This window comes from Bombina bombina, chromosome 1 (assembly GCF_027579735.1).
Source record: "Bombina bombina isolate aBomBom1 chromosome 1, aBomBom1.pri, whole genome shotgun sequence".
NCBI classification, from domain to species: Eukaryota; Metazoa; Chordata; class Amphibia; order Anura; family Bombinatoridae; genus Bombina; species Bombina bombina.
The window spans coordinates 1,019,498,990-1,019,516,163 of NC_069499.1; the positions used below are offsets into that span (position 1 = coordinate 1,019,498,990).

Sequence of the window (17,174 nt, forward strand, 5' to 3'; positions counted from 1 at the left end):
TACTTTACTCAAGTATTAGATTATCAATATCTATGTATACTTTGGGGAGGAAAATCAACTGGATTCACAATATACTAAATCCTAATTCTTATTCTAAACCATAGGCAGTAAAAGCAAATACTTGTAAAACATGAATCTTATTTTGTTCAGACTGCTGTAAAAATAGGGGATCTGTTAAATTCTTACAATCATTTGAAAACTGGGCCATAAAATTTGAAAACCAAGTGAGTTGTAGCTCTGTGATTGGTCCAACCCATGTGAAATGTATAGTTGATACTTTCAAATTAATATAATGACAGCAATCAAATGTATTTTTTTCTAACACTGTATGTATGGTCTTTTTCTGGGCCAAAACTTCCTCTGAAATAGGAGTCTTTTATGCATTTTCTTTAAGTGTTAATAATAATCTCATTTAATCCAAATATGCTATTAATAAGTACTAGTTTGAAGCATTTCAATACTCTTACCGTTGTTCACCATGATCCCATACTCTTCCAGCAAAAAGTTGATGTTGGTGTCATATTTGGCCTCACCTCCCTCTCCAAGCATCACCAGGATGTCCCCTCCTCCGTCTAGAAACCTTTTCAGCACCTCAAACTTAATGATTGGGTAAAAGAAGAAACATTAGTTTTGCTTTAGCAACGATATAAAACATAAAAGGTTGGTGCAAGTAAATCTGCTTAACAGTTGTTTATACTTGAGAAAAACATGAGATTTCCTCCTTTTTTTTTTTTTTAAGGAAAAATAACTAAATAAGAGGACTAAACACACATCAGGTCATCTCTCAGTGCTTTCCTGTTTGGTATGCAATTCACACACTGGTTATGGATTCAAGCTATGTGAGTTATATGAGTATATCTTGGGGTGGCAGAGTTTATTGAAAACCTGTTGGTCAACCATTACTTTAGTCGCACCCACGGAGCAGGACATTACCATTTCTCAGCATTTTTGAACTGACGTAACGTTACCTTCAAATTGTGACTGACACTTACAGTCTGCTTCTATTTTGCTCATCTTTTTAATTTTCACCCTGTTATTGTGGACTGTTATTTCCAAACTATAGGTTGTATGCTATTAGAGAGCACTTTGCTCCACTATATTACTAGAGGCACTGAATATTATACGTTTTTCAAGTGTTTACTACTAATAAATTAGCTATAACCCCAATGGAGGGGACACAGGAGATAGATACCCTTATGTATTCTGAAATTGATGAGGATAACCTGGACATGTTGGATATGGAGGATGTTTTCAGCCATGATTCCCCAAGGATCAAACTAGGGGACCTATTTCAGGATTTTCAGAATCTAAAGTTAAAAGAACAAAAACTGAAATAGGATCCTAACAAAGTATTTTGACCTAAAGATGATTCCTAGAGGTTTAAGACTGAATAAATTCCCCACATATGATATCAAAGATTAATCTTTTATTTCACGCTGGAACCAGGCATTGACTGATTGTTCACTAACATTGATTTCTCTCCTCATAGAGTATAAGGATTTTTTGTTAAATGAAGTTAAGCTAAAAATTGCTTCTTTGCAGTCGGATATGGATAGGTTCAAACAGAGTGAAGTATATACTCAGTTTGAAACTACTTTTAAAAAAACTATTGAGGAGTCCAAAAAGTTGGTGATCCAAACCAAACAAACTAAATTTTTAAGGGACCAAAAAGATTACTCCCTTGGTGTTGTCTACAAAACCCCCAATCCGATCCCCCCAAAGAAACTTACCTTTTCTGATTCAGAGGCAGATGCCTCTCAGGGGATGAACAGGTGTCAGGGGGTGAAATGTTACCTGTTGAGAATGCTAAATGTATATCAGGTGGTGGGAATAAGGGCATTCTGAAAGGATCTGTATCCCTAGGGGTTAGACCTAAAACAGGACGATTAGATACTCACTCTGAACACACTATTAGGAATGGCACACATAATATTGATCACCTTAGTAAAGGGCCTGCTCAGAGTAATACTCAGGTTTTTCAAGAGGCCGAGAGACAATTACAGGGAGGGGGGACTCAGAACCAAGGGACTATGGGCCCAGGTATGGAGAGCCAGAGAAAACCAAGGTATACTCTAAGGGCACAGAGTCACAACAAAAAACAGAAGAAATACCAATAGACATGGTGATTAATATCATATGTTTTGACGGATATAGAACGTAAGGTTCTTAACTATGGTTTAAGTTTTGTTCCATCTAGAACATTTGATTCATTTCAGACTATTTTGGATGTGAACAAATTAGTCATAGATTTAACCCTTTGCAGGTTTTTCTCAGGTGAAAATACAGTTGAACATAGGCCTAGGAGCCTAACCCCCTTGAGGTCTGATGTGCATAATCCTTTGACCTTTGAAGATACTTGTGCTTTGGTTTCCCTTGAGAGTTTGCAGGGTGAGGGACATGTAACTGATGACCCTCATTTGCAGACCACTAACCCTGTCCTGAGATCCAAGTCTACATTTTACCCCCTCCAAGCCAGAGGTAAAGCTCTAGAGGTTTTTCACCAGCAGGTTGTAGAGGATCTAACACAATTATCTAGGGCCCCAAGAGAAGGTGCCCACAATTTGACGATCATAGAGAAAAAAGCTTTAATCAGTCTATGTGAGAATGACCAAATTGTGATCAAACAGTCTGACAAAGGTGGCAGTGTGGTCATTATGGACATGACTAGTTACATTGATGAGGCAGTTCGCCAACTAAGTGATGTAGACACCTATATAATGTTACCTAGTAATCCTACTGCTAGGTTTTCAAGAGCACTTGAGCACCTTTTGGATGAGGCGGTGGAGGACGGATTGATTCTGGTTACCAATCCAGTCACTCCTATCTTCCACCACCTCCCTAAGGTGCACAAGAGCATTACCAATGTAAAAGATAGATCAATAGTGGCCGGTATTGGATCCCTATTGGAACCATTGTCCAAATGGGTTAATTCCTTTTTACAGCCACTTGTACCTAAGTTGCCTAGTTACGTAAGGGAGGTACTGCCGTTCCCTGAGCGTATATAGTCAAATATATCAGGTTTATTGATGACCTACTAATTGTATGGTCCTCTGATCAGGAACAGGCTGAATACTTTGTGAGAGACCTGAACAGTAACACGATAGGGATTCAGATTACCTATGAGTGGCAAAAGGATAGCATTAACTTTCTAGATGCGTCTCTGAGGGGTATGAAGTCAGCAGGCAAAGTGATTTCCACTCTCTTCAGGAAGCCCATAGCGGGGAACAGCTTACTGCATGCACGGAGCAGCCATCATGTCTTTAGGGGCATAGACAAGGGTCAGTTTATGAGGGTAATAAGGAACTGTACCCTAAATGGCTCTTTCTGGCAAGAGAGCGGGCTTCTTAGCCAAAGGTTAAGAAATAGAGGATACCCAAAGAAAGTGGTAGATAGAGCCTATATAGAAGTTCAGCACATGAATAGGGAATCTTTGCTCACCGATGGAGCCAGGACCTCACAGAGGATAGGGTCAACTGACCAACTTCAACCTAGATTTGTGACTTGTTTCTCAGATCAATATGACCAGATTCACAAAATCATAAATAGGAATCTGCCCATATTGATGGGAGACAAAAAATTGAGAGAAATCATGGACAAAGGCTGTGCTTTCACGGCAAAGCGGAATGTCACATTGGGTAATATGTTATCCCCTAGCTTGTTAAAAGACAAATCCTCTGGGAGCTCCTGGCTACATTGAAACGGCACCTATAGATGTGGCAGGAGAACATGCATTTCTCGCGATCATATACAGATTTCTAAATCATTCACCCATAATCAGACAGCTGAGGAATTCCCAACCAGGGGGTGTGTGAATTGCAAAAGTTTGTATGTTATCTATTTAGTGGAGGGTACAGAATGTCAAAGGGTATATGTAGGTAGGACCACCAGAGAAGTGGGTACCCGCATAAGAGAACATCTGTCCTATATTTCTGGAGAGCAACCCTGTTCAGCCCTGTCTAGGCATTTTCTGGAGATTCACAACAAAAACGTGGATACATTTAAATGGAGAGCAATTGAGCAAGTACAGAGACCATTTAGGGGTGGGGATACTTTCTCCATACTCTGTAGACAGGAAACCTATTGGATTTTCAAACTGAATAGTTTGATTCCAATAGGTTTCAATTCAGAATTCGACATTATAAATTTTTGGCAGAGATGATTTCTCTACAATACTTGTTAGAATCTGTATTAGGCAAGTGTCCTGCTTTTTTGCATCTATTTTATTTTACTCCATTCTATGTTATTTGATGTTGTCATATATCCCTTTTCAGGTTTTTTGCAAGTTCTCTTGTTTTGTATGTTCTTTATTTGGCTATTCTGTGTTATCCTGTGTGTATGGGCTCTATTACATGGGCCCTCGTTTTTGGGGTCACTATTTCTAATTACTCCCTATTTTGGTAGAGATGGAATTTTTGGTAATATTATACCCCCGAAGTGAGCCAATGTGTGATGAGCCTATGTGCATATGATAGTGGATAAATACCATTTATTGATTATATGTTTATTTAGCTTTGCTGTAAATATTTTATGTGATTACAATATATTTGCATATGCTTGTATTTGGGGTATATGTGATTAATCTCTCTATTTGCCTATGTTAGTCAGCTCCAACTTGATATGCCATGGCATGGTGTTACTATAAATTAATGCATTACCACTATGTTCAGGTTAATTAATCCTATCATGCTATACAGTGTACATTTGTAAACTAAGGAATTAAGGGTTAATCCTTGGCTGAACCCCCCTCCCCCTTCCTGTTTTAACCTATCAGATGTGGTAGATGGTTTATAGGTCTGCCACAGGTGTAGAGAATTTAAGTCTATGAGTACAGTGTTCTAACACCAAAACCGGTCAGACGTTCTTTTTGGTCGGTCAATGGATTCTTTATACTATCTTCTATGTGCTTTTAACTTTATACAACAATAAAGTTTGATGTTTTATATATTTTTCTAAAATTAAGGCTTTTTGGACTAAACACACACACACACACTCTTCCTTACTAAAAGACTGTTGATAACCACATTATCTGGGGATCTGTGGATTCTGGGAGCTATTGTTCTGTTTCCCTTTTGTAGTATTTAAAAGATGCAGTACTAGATATCACCAAATTGAGGTACAGCCACAAATATCCACTATATTGAAAATAAATTACCATAGTACAGAATACTTATTGGGACATAAATGACGGTAGTATAATCCCAGCATACTACAGTGAAGTATCCGCTACATAGCAGATGTTTAAAAAAAATAAATAAAAAAAAATAAATCATAGAGCATTTCATCATTTCATTTGAAAAATAAAAACAATGTAATTCTGTTATCAATTGTACTTTTGTTAGTATCCTTTGTAGAGAAGCATACCAAAGTAGGCACTGGCGTATATATATGTTTCTTATATGGCAGCAGTGTTTGCTGCAATGTGTGTAACACTGTTAAGCAGTATAGGATAGCAGTTTTTGTAAAAATTTATAACATTGTTACAAATATTGTTACATACACTTGTGCCATATAATGTTTAAGACATGTGCATACTCCAGAGCCTACCTAGGCATGCTCTTCAACAAAGGATACCAAAGAACAAAGTACATTGGAAAGTTGTTAAAAGTATTTTTTTTTTTTGCATGCTCTATTTGAACTTTCATGTCTCTAATGTTAAGACTGTCAACATGCGCAAGCGAAATGCGAGTCTCAGCATTAATGCAGGCCCTTTAAAAAAAAGGATATAAAACATAATTTATGTAAGAACTTACCTGATAAATTAATTTCTTTCATGGTGGCGAGAGTCCACGATTTGTTAAACATTGGATATACATTCCTACTAGGAAGAGGCAAAGTATCCCAAACCTCAAAGCCTATAAATACCCCACCCACCTCACTCATATCTCAGTTTAACATATAGCCAAGAGGTGAGGTGTAAAAAACGAGTAAGAAAAAAGCATAAAAAAGGAACAGGAAAAAAAGATGTGCTCTGTTAAAAACAACCCACAATAGGTAGAGGACCTCGTGGACTCTCGCCACCATGAAAGAAATTAATTTATCAGGCAAGTTCTTACATAAATTATGTTTTCTTTCATATAGGTGGCGAGAGTCCACAATTTGTTACACATGGGATATAATACACAAGTCCACGAGTAACAAAAATAAAGGGAGGAATAAAATCTAAACTGCTTTTTTTGCTGAGAAATTTAATCCAAAATTAATCAAATCAAAGAGTGACCACTGCCTGAAGAACCTTTCTACCAAAAGCTGCTTCTGAAGAGGCAAACACATCAAAATGGTAAAATTTGGTAAAAGTATGCAAAGCAGACCAAGTGGTTGCTTAGCAGATTTGATCAACTGAAGCCTCATTCTTGAAACCCCAAAATGTGGCAACTGATCTTATAGAGTGAGTCTGTTATTCTTTGAGGCGGAGACTGACCCGCTTCCCAATAAGCTTTGTGAATCAGAAGTTTTAACCAAGAGGCTAAAGAAATAGAAGAAGCTTTCTGACCCTTCCGTGAACCAGAAAAAAAATAACAAATAAACTTGAAGTCTTTCTGAAATCTTTAGTGGCATCAACATAATATTTCAAAGCTCTAACATCTAAAGAGTGTAAAGTCTTTTCAGCATCATTCCTAGGATTAGGACACAAAGAAGGAACAACGATTTCCCTGTTAATGTTGTTATAATTAACAACCTTTGGCAAAAATGTTAAAGCAGTCCGCAAAACTGCTTTATCTTGATGAAAAATCAGATAAGGAGACTCACAAGAGAGGGCAGATAATTCAGAAACTCTTCTAGCAGAAGAAATAGCTAAAAGAAATTTAATATCCAAAGAATTCATAGGATCAAATAGAGGAGCCTATGAAGTCTGCAATACTAGATTGAGACTCCATGGAGGAGAAATAGGTTTAATAACAGGTTTTATTCTAGACAAAGCCTGAACAAAACAATGAATGTCTGGAAGATGAGCAATCTTTCTGTTAAACATTACAGAAAGAGCAGAAATCTGTCCTGGCAGATAAGTCCTTATCTAAACCATCTTGAAGAAACTGAAGAATTCTAGGAATTCTAAATGTATGCCAGGAAAAATTATGAGAGGAACACCAGGAAATATAAGTTTTCCAAACCTTATAATACATTTTCCTAGAAACATGTTTTCTTGCTTGAATCATAGTACTAATTACAGATTCTGAAAAACCTCTGTGACTGAGAACTAGGCGTTCAATCTCCACGCCATTAAGTTCAGAGATTTTTTGTCTGAATGAAAGAAGGGACCTTGAGACAGAGGGTCTGCTCTTAGAGGAAGATGCCATGGCGGGTAGCTGGACATATGAACTAGATCGACATACCAGATCCTGAGAGGCCACGTAGGGGCTATCAGAAGTACAGATGATTGTTCCATCTTGATTTTTGAAATCACTTTGGACAGCAGAACCAGTTTCACCAAATTGGTGGCGTTTTAAATAGTCCTGGATCCGTTAACTCACCTGTGGTAAATATAATTCTGTTTTATTATTTCTGTGCCATTTCCTTTGTTGCTCTCTTACGTAATTAGACAAGTGGAGCATGGGAAGAACCCTGAGGAGGCAGTAAAAAGTGTTAAGATCGCTGGGCTGAGGCATTTGATCTCATATGCCAGCGCCAGGCCTTGTAATTTTTTGTCTAAGACAGAGTAGTGTTGGCATTTCGCTGATAGTACTGGTAGTAAGCCTGGGGACAAGGGGCTGTGTGTGTGGACTGCAGACGGCTATTTAGTGTAGTGACAACATAGCGGCATGGTGTGTGGCAAGGAAGTAGGCCTCCTCATGTCCGAGAAAATACTTTTCAGTGGAAGAATTTTTTTGGGTTTTGGGCCATTTCAATGTGGGCTGTGTTACAATCGTGTAAATCTGAGGAAACGTGCTTTTTGCTGTTCAGTATCCATATAGCCGAGTACTCTTTATAGGAAGCAGGCGGCAGATAGTAATATTTCTCTGTAGATAAATAACTGAAGCCATTTTATAGATGCATATACGGAGCATTGTTGTGCTACGTTTATCCGCACGGGTGCATGTTCTCTCTTGTGTAGGTAGCCTGTGTGCCCTGTGTAGTTGGTGGCATGATGAATAGATTATAGAACTCCCAGAATCTACTATAAAAGCTTAGCTGGAGCTTTTGCCCGAGGAAAAAACATGGCGCTTTATAGTATACCTACCATACTACATTTTAAAATGTAAAATGTTATATGTCCGAGAATCTAATTCAGAATGTTAAAATGAGTTATAAATGGAGTTATAGTTAACAAAGGGTATATTTTGTTGTGTGTTCTTTGAAGTTACAAGCTGTGTCTGTTCATGTCCTTGGTCATATACAGTTTCATGGATCAACGTGAGAACATTATCGTTTTTTTGTTTTTTTTCAAATCAAAGAATTCTACCTGCCCATGTAATAGTTCTTTGCAATGAATATTTTCATGGTGTTTGATGTTGCCTTTACTTTTTGGTGCCTAGTTATTGAAGGGATAGTAAAGACAAAATTCCTGATTTAGAAGAGCATGCATTTTTAATCGGTAGAATTTCACTAACAAAAAGTGCATAATAAAATATATGATGAAATATTGCAATTTTATTACAAAAAAACAAACATACATTTTGGATTTAAATGACCACTAAATGCAGAAAATTGCATAATTAAAGTGATGGTAAATCCTAGCGTCTGTGAAACGCTAGGATTTACAATAGGAACAAATAAAGGGGTATTATTGGGTCCATAAGTGGCTCTAAGACCTGCCTTAAATCCTCCACTATCCCTTATTTTTTATGCTGGTTTGTGGGTCCAAGAGTGACCCTTTCTGTACACTGGAGGTTCATTTATCTATGTATATTTTAGTGATACAATCAAAATTGAGGATGATATAGTTGTTGAGTGCTTATTAGAGATTTAGTTGCATCTCAGTAACTTTGTCTGTACGCGAGAGTGAGTCTTTGTGCGTGTATGGGGCCGAAAGGCCCCTGTTCCCCTTGTTTCCGCGCGAGCCTTCAGGCTCGCCGGAAACAGGAGTTAAGAAGCAGCGGTCTTAAGACCGCTGCTCCTTAACTCATCCGCCTGCTCTGAGCGGGGGACAGCAATCAACCCGATCAAAAACAATCAGGTTGATTGACAACCCCTTGCTAGCGGCCGATTAGCCGCAAATCTGCAGGGGGCGGCATTGCACAAGCAGGTAACCAGAAATGCTTGTGCAATGCCGACAGCGTATGCTGTCGGCATTCAGCTATGTCTGTCGGACACGATATTTGTTAAATCGGCCCCTATGTGTGAGAGTGCCTGTGTGCGTCTATGTGTGAGAGTGTGTCTGTCTGTGGCAGTCCAAAAAAGTATTAGCAATTGATATTGGCGAGTATTTAAAAAAAAAAAAAAAAAAAAAGTATCAGTACTTGTACTCGCTCTTATAAAAGTGGTATCGTTGCAACCCTACTTACCTGTAGTATTTGTAGACACAAGTCCGCTTTTTTAAGCAGACAGCTAACCAGTACTGAAAAACCCTATCAGCAGAGGTAGAAGATAGGAGTATGTAGAACTGTAAACGGAGGCAGAAAAAGGCTTACTGTGACTGAATTTATAGGAGGGCCTTAGAAAGACTACCAGAGGTTTCACAATATGGTGTCTATAGACTACCCTCCATAAACAACCCTCTGACAATAACTATAACTGTAGGGGAAACTGGACTTCAGTATACACTGAAGAAAATACCTTAAGCACATCATACTTTAACCACCTCCAAAGAAAAGTTTAAACTGAGATATGAGTGAGGTGGGTGGGGTAATTATAGGCTCTGAAGTTTGGGAAACGTTGCCTCCTCCTGGTAGGAATGTATATCCAATCCATATGTAACAAATTGTGGACTCTTGTCACCTATATGAAAGAAATATGCATAGCCTCATATGTTATCATGTGATTAATCACTCTATTTTCAAGATACAATAATAAGTAACCAGCTTGTTGCTGACCAGACAGGTAGGCTTAAAAAGGTTGGATGGTTTTGAGAGGTAGTTACATTTTGTCTTCATTATTTTGTGGATTCTTGTTGAACCAATAATGATGCTGAAAGAGAAGTAAATAAGGAAAACTGGCAGTAATAATACATTTTAAAAGTACCTTTAACCCCTTAATGACAACTGACGTACCAGGTACGTCATGCATTAACAAGCAGTTAATGACAATAGACGTACCTGGTACGTCAGTTGTCTAACAGAGTGCTGGAAGCGATCACAATCGCTTCCAGCAGCTCTGAGGGTATTGCAGTGATGCCTCCATATGGAGGCATCCTGCAATACCCCTTTACAAGCCTCCGATGCAGAGAGAGCCACTCTGTGGCCCTCTCTGCACCGGAGCGTCGTTGGTGGGTGGGAGCAAGGCAGGGAGGTGGGTGGGCGGCCTGCCAAGGGCCTGTGATTGGGCGGGGGGCGGGATCGGAGGCCGGATCGGATGCGGCAGTGTCCGGGGGGCGCGCACGGACGCGCGGGCGCGTGCACGTGGGCGGCGGGCGGGCGCGTGCACGGGGCGGGAGCGGGTGGGAACTGCTACACTACAGGAAAATGTAATTTCAAAATTGGGAGAAAAGGTTTTTTTTTTTAATGCAATAAATGATCGAAGGGTTCTGGGGGGGGGGGGAAGCTACACTACAGAAAATGGGAAAAAAGTCCAAAAAAACAATAAAAGCATATTTTTTTTAATAAACTGGGTACTGGCAGACAGCTGCCAGTACCCAAGATGGTGCCCATTAAGTTAGAGGGGGAGGGTTAGAGAACTGTTTGATGGCGGATCTGTGAGTTTGGGGGCTAAGGGGGGATTCTATACAGCAGCATATGTAAATATGCTATAAAAAAAAACAAAAAAAACAAATATACCTTTTTATCTTAGTACTGGCAGACTTTCTGCCAGTACTTAAGATGGCGGGAACAATTGTGGGGTGGGGGAGGGAATATAGCTGTTTGGGAGGGATCAGGGGGTCTGATGTTTCAGGTGGGAGGCTGATCTCTACACTAAAGCTAAAATTAACCCTGCAAGCTCCCTACAAGCTACCTAATTAACCCCTTTACTGCTAGCCATAATACAAGTGTGATGCGCAGCAGAATTTAGTGGCCTTCTAATTACCAAAAAGCAACGCCAAAGCCATATATGTCTGCTATTTCTGAACAAAGGGGATCCCAGACAAGCATTTACAACCATTTGTGCCATAATTGCACAAGCTGTTTGTAAATAATTTCAGTAAGAAACCAAAAATTTAGAAAAATGTAAAAAAAAATTTATTTGAACGTATTTGGCGGTGAAATGGTGGCATGAAATATACCAAAATGAGCCTTGATCAATACTTTGGGTTGTTTACTACACTACACTAAAGCTAAAATTACCCCAAAAATCTCCCTACATGCTCCCTAATAAACCCCTTCACTGCTGGGCATAATACAAGTATGTGTGCAGTGGCATTTAGCAGCCTTTAGTTACCAAAAAGCAACGCCAATGCCATATATGTCTGCTATTTCTGAACAAAGGGGATGCCAGAGAAGCATTTACAACCATTTTTGCATAATTTGCACAAGCTGTTTGTAAACAATATCAGTGAGAAACCGAAAGTTTGTGAAAAAAATTGTGAAAAAGTGAACGATTTTTTGTATTTGATCGCATTTGGCGGTGAAATGGTGGCATGAAATATACCAAAATGGGCATAGATCAATACTTTGGGGTGTCTTCTACAAAAAAATATATACATGTCAAGGGATATTCAGAGATTCCTGAAAGATATCAGTGTCCCAATGTAACTAGCAGTAATTTTTGAAAAAAAGTGGTTTGGAATAGCAAAGTGTTACTGGTATTTATGGCCCATAACTTGCAAAAAAAAGTAAAGAACATGTAAACATTGGGTATTTCTAACTCAGGACAAAATTTAGAACTATTTAGCATGGGTGTTTTTTTGGTGGTTGCAGATGTGTAACAGATTTTGGGGCTAAAAGTTAAAAAAAAAGTGTTTTTTTTCCATTTTTTCCTCATATTTTATATATTTTTTATAGTAAATTATAAGATGAAAATAATGGTATCTTTAGAAAGTCCATTTAATGGCGAGAAAAACGGTATATAATATGTGTGGGTACAGTAAATGAGAAAGAGGAAAATTACAGCTAAACACAAACACCGCAAAAATGTAAAAATAGCCTTTGTCACAAACGGACAGAAAATGGAAAAGTACTGTTGTCATTAAGGGGTTAAAGAAGTGTCATGCTCACCTCTGCTGCAGTAAACTTCTCACGTGGTCCTGCTGTGATCCATAACTTAACTCCCATTAACCTCTCTGCAGTAATTTCATCTTTCTGACTGTAGGAAGAAAAATAATTAGTATTAGAAAGTTTGCAGGAACCACAAATCCAACAACTGCTATGCACTTTGAACTACATGTGCACAGGTTTGCTTTCCAAATTTCTACATGCCCTTCTTTTGACATATACAAAGTATTTAAAGGGAAACTGAACCCATTTTTTTTTTCTTTCATGATTCAGATAGAGCATGAAATTTTAAGCAACTTTCTAATTTACTCCTATTATCAATTTTTCTTCGTTCTCTTGCTATCTTTATTTTAAAAGCAGAATGTAAATCTTAGCAGCCAGCCCATTTTAGGTTCAGCACCATGGATAGCGCTAGCTTATTGAAGCTTACATTACCCTCCAATAAGCAAGCATAACCCAGGTTCTCAACCAAAAATGGGACGGCTCCTATGCATCAAATTACTGCTTTTTAAATAAAGATAGCAAGAAAACGAAGAAAATTTGATAATAGGAGTAAATTAGAAAGTTGCATGCTCTATCTGAATTATGAAAGAAAAAAAAATTGGGTTTAGTGTCCCTTTAAAAACCCTAAAATATTTTTTTTTAAAAAAAATAAGGAATTTAGTGACCTTTTACCTTATACTATAATAATAGACACACGAGAGAGTGGGTAGGATGCTCCAGCTCGACGTACCTTGGTAGTCTTCTGCGCTGTCACGTGACAAACAATGGCCAGTAAGGGTGCACGTCAGGAGCACGTCCCTATTAAGACGTGAGTACTAGATAGCAGAAACAAGGAAATTCCGGCACTCCAAGTTGAAGGTAAAAAAAATTATCCATTTTTAGCAACAAGAATAAAAACATATAAAGTAGGCGGTAGCCCTATAAAAACAATCCGGACAAAAGGGAAACCAAGACCCCTAGTACATCACATGTTTTTATAGAGCTACCGCCTACTTTATATGTTTTTATTCTTGTTGATAATAAAGATCATTTTTTACCTTCAACTTGGATGGCCGGGATGTCCTTGTTTCTTTCTATAATAATAAATAGCATGCTTATAAAATATACGCAAAACTGTAGACAAATATCCTTAGTAAATGTACAGAAAAAAAAAAGGAGGCAAAGATTTCAAAGCTTTGGAAAGGTTTTATAAACAGACAAGATTTGGAAAGTTATTAACTTAACGAAGAGATCTATTAGATTCTAGAAAGGTTGTATGTTTCTAGGAAAAGACCCTATAAGTATAGAGGTTCTGGAAATGCCAGTGTAACAAATAAAGAGCATGTGAGAATCAGAGAAACTTATATAACGTTTCCGTATAGCGAGTACAGTTGAATCATCCGTACCTCTGCAACTTCCAGCTGCTTCGTAATCTTTTCTGCAAAGACTTGTAGCCATTGCTGGTTGAAAAAATCTCCCTCTTTGAAGCATTGAATACAACAGTATTACGGAGTTCAGCATCTGAGGTGACCTTAGTAAGAAAAAGATAGTGTGTTTAATGTGGGCTGCCATAGGCTGAGGATGTTGCTGTATAATAACAGGAACAAAAAAATGTAGATAATAAAAAGACCCTTATTAAACTATTTTACTTTTTACTGCTATTTTCATGTACATTGAATGTAAAACGGCTTATTTTCCTAGACAAATTGAACCACAAGCATCTCTGCAACTCAAAAACCTAACTCCTGTGTGTACTCATGGCTATTTTACAGATTTGCTAGTATCAATAGACAATTACATTTTCAAGATGTAACTAATTTCAGCTCAGTTTTAGGATTTTATCTCAAATTTACAGGCCACTAATATTTGTTGGTTTTCTACTATTTTAGTTGAATTGCATGGCACAGGATAACATATTTATGAAATTAAACACAAGCCATATATTTAAGAGGGCACATAAGTGGAAAATGGAGCCAGATCTAGAATTTTAAGAGCTGTGGCACCATGGTTCTCAGGATTCATTAATCGCCTTCCAACAATAACAATTTCTGGTGAAAATAATGTACAAGATCTATACCTGCAAAATCAAAACAAAATAATTGACCACAAGGTTTTCTCGCCTGTTATTCATTTTTGTGCATGTTAGAAACACCATCGGACCAATTTCGGGTTAACCCAAATTTATTCTTTCATAATTCAGATAGAGCAGGCAATTTTAAGCAACTTTCCAATTTACTCCTATTATCAATTTCTCTTCGTTCTCTTGCTATCTTTATTTGAAAAAGAAGGTTACGGAGCCAGACAATTTTTGGTTCAGACCCTGAAAGCACTTGTTAATTGGTGGGTGAATTTATCCACCAATCAGCAAGAACAACCCAGGTTTTTCAGCAAAAATAGGTCGGCATCTAAACTTACATTCTTGCTTTTTAAATGAAGATACCAAGAGAATGAAGAAAATGTAATAATAGGAGTAAATAAGAAAGTTGCTTAAAATTGCATGCTCTATCTGAATCACGAACAGAAAACATATGGGTTGTGTCCCTTTAAATCATTGAAATTTCTTCCACAATTTAGCATTCATCAAATAGTTATCATTTAGCAATACATCATTTTAATTGTTATACCAAAATAAAATAAAATAATAAGAAAAATATTTAAAAAGTCCTTAGGGAACAGAACTGTCAAGTCATGGATTTCTCAAATTAAGGTCTGGCACTAATAAAAGAAAGCAGGTTCTCATCAATCAAGTTGAGACACACTATTAGAGGTCACATTGCCTAAACCAGCCACATACTACATAGTGGATGTTTAGAGTGGTACATACAGCTCTTTTTTTATAGCAACCCTAAGTGGCTGTTAGGCACAAATGTCAAGTGTTTTCAAGCAGGTTCTTCATCATTTGCAAAATTCAGCCATATTTTGCATGCAGATAATTTTCAGATCAGTATGTGTATGCTGGTGTAAACTAAAAATATATTTGCTCACTAAATAGCAGCTTCATTTAATATCAACTTTTTTTTTTTTTTATCTTTAATAGCTTTCAAATGCAATGACCACAGATGAATGTACAGTTAAGAGTTATATTATTACTACTGTTAAATATTACACAATGTTTTCAAACATCTGTCACATCTTTAATATGTGGCGCATACAACAAAAATACACCATGTATATAAAAGAGATGCTGAAAATATTTCCATAACAAAGGTGGTTAAAATTCATCGAAATGGAGAAGAAATGCCATGATTCTCATCGATCAAATGATCTCTGGCTGATAGGGAACTCATATAAGATGCTATAGTATGCACATTTTTTCTCTCAAACTAAACACTTTAATATTAAAGGGGACACTGAACCCATTTTTTTCTTTCGTGATTTAGACAGAGCATGACATTTTAAGCAACCTTCCTAATTTACTCCTACTGTATTATCAAATTTTCTTCATTCTCTTGGTATGTTTATTTAAAAAGCAAGAATGTAAGTTAGATGCCGGCCCATTTTTGGTGACAACCTGGGTTGTCCTTGCTGATTGGACAGCACCAATAAACAAGTGCTGTCCATGGTTCTGAACCAACAATGTGCTGGCTCCTTAGCATAGATGCCTTCTTTTTCAAATAAGATAGCAAGGAGACGAAGAAAAATTGATAATAGAACGGAAGTAAATTAGAAAGATGCTTTAAAATTGCATGCTCTATCTGAATAATGAAAGAAAAAAATTGGGTTCAGTGTCCCTTTAAGATAGGCAAGAAAATAGTCTTGCTTCTTTAAAATTATTTTTAAGGTTCATACAGTTGAAAGTATAATCAAAGGCAGACTAACATATCAAAATGCCTTTCTTTAAAACTGGGGACTTTAATATTGCAACGGAATCTCCACTGTTCTCAGGAGCTCATGGGACATGTTAGCTTGAGTCCCTGAAACACTGCGAACGCGTTGCCACGAAGTAAATTAACGATTTTTCGACCAGGGGGGCTGAACACCTTATGTCTTGTAGCATAAATTGCAAGATCAGTTTGCGTTCTGTTGTTTTTTATATTTAGAATGCTGTGACCAAAGCTGGCTCTTATTTAAACGTCACCAGAGTGAACCGGACATGGTTACTATGGTGATGCGACTACGACAGATCTCCGTTACCTGCTTGTTGTTGACTCCCATCTTCCTCCCGGTACCAACACGCTGCATTATGGGCTGCGGTATCTATGAGCCGCTGCTGCCCAGCAACCAACCACCGCTACCATCACGTGATGTTTGCTATAAGTACCCGGGGGTGGAGAGTGCAGGTAAACTAGATCAGGAAGCTGGTCTGGCTCTCTCCTAAAGAGAGCCTGGGAAGTGGGAAGTATAAACCCATTCTCAGATACCACCAGTGTCGGGTCGCGGCAGCCATCTTGGTAGAGTAAAAATTTAGCTGTTTATGTGATTTTCTTGTGTAATTAATGTTATTTACTACTAACTGAATATAATCCAACATAAGTTTATACAGTATACGACAGCTCGTACAGAAATATACCAACTGATGATGCATATAAATGTGCTCTTTTATTATGCTATATAGTATTTCTATATTTAAATGATAATGAGCAAAAACATTTTAATTAAAAAAAGGCAATATTAAAAAAGAACGAGAGGTCAAGAACCTACATTAAAAGTCCTGACAAACTAAGTGATTCACTCTTAATACCAAAAACACTTCAATTAAATATGAATTTATTCAATAGCAAATATTCCACAGCAAAGTTGGTAAATATTTACATAATAAAACAAGATAGGTCATCCTGCAGGCTGGTAGATTATACATCACTAAAAAGTTGAAGCTATAAACTAAAATAATGAAAGCACATAGCATGTTATCTAAATTTATTGAGTAAGATACACCAGGTGAGTAGTAATTCAAAGGAAAGCCAGTCCATGACTATGCTTTACACTACAGAGCTTTATTTTCCAGTATTTATG

General features: G+C 37.5%; 1 protein-coding gene across 1 annotated transcript in view; it reads right to left on the minus strand.

Moving 5' to 3' along the window:
• IFT52 (intraflagellar transport 52) overlaps positions 1–16,540 on the minus strand; it is a 51,771-nt gene extending 35,231 nt beyond the window's left edge. The window contains exons 1-4 of the mRNA XM_053715689.1: positions 16,356–16,540; positions 13,628–13,752; positions 12,243–12,330; positions 468–597 (exon numbers count right to left, since the gene is read on the minus strand). Coding sequence (XP_053571664.1) covers positions 468–597; positions 12,243–12,330; positions 13,628–13,752; positions 16,356–16,403 — 391 coding nt within the window. The 5' untranslated portion in view covers positions 16,404–16,540. The remainder of the gene's footprint in view (positions 1–467; positions 598–12,242; positions 12,331–13,627; positions 13,753–16,355) is intronic.
• Between the last annotated feature and the right edge of the window lie 634 nt (positions 16,541–17,174).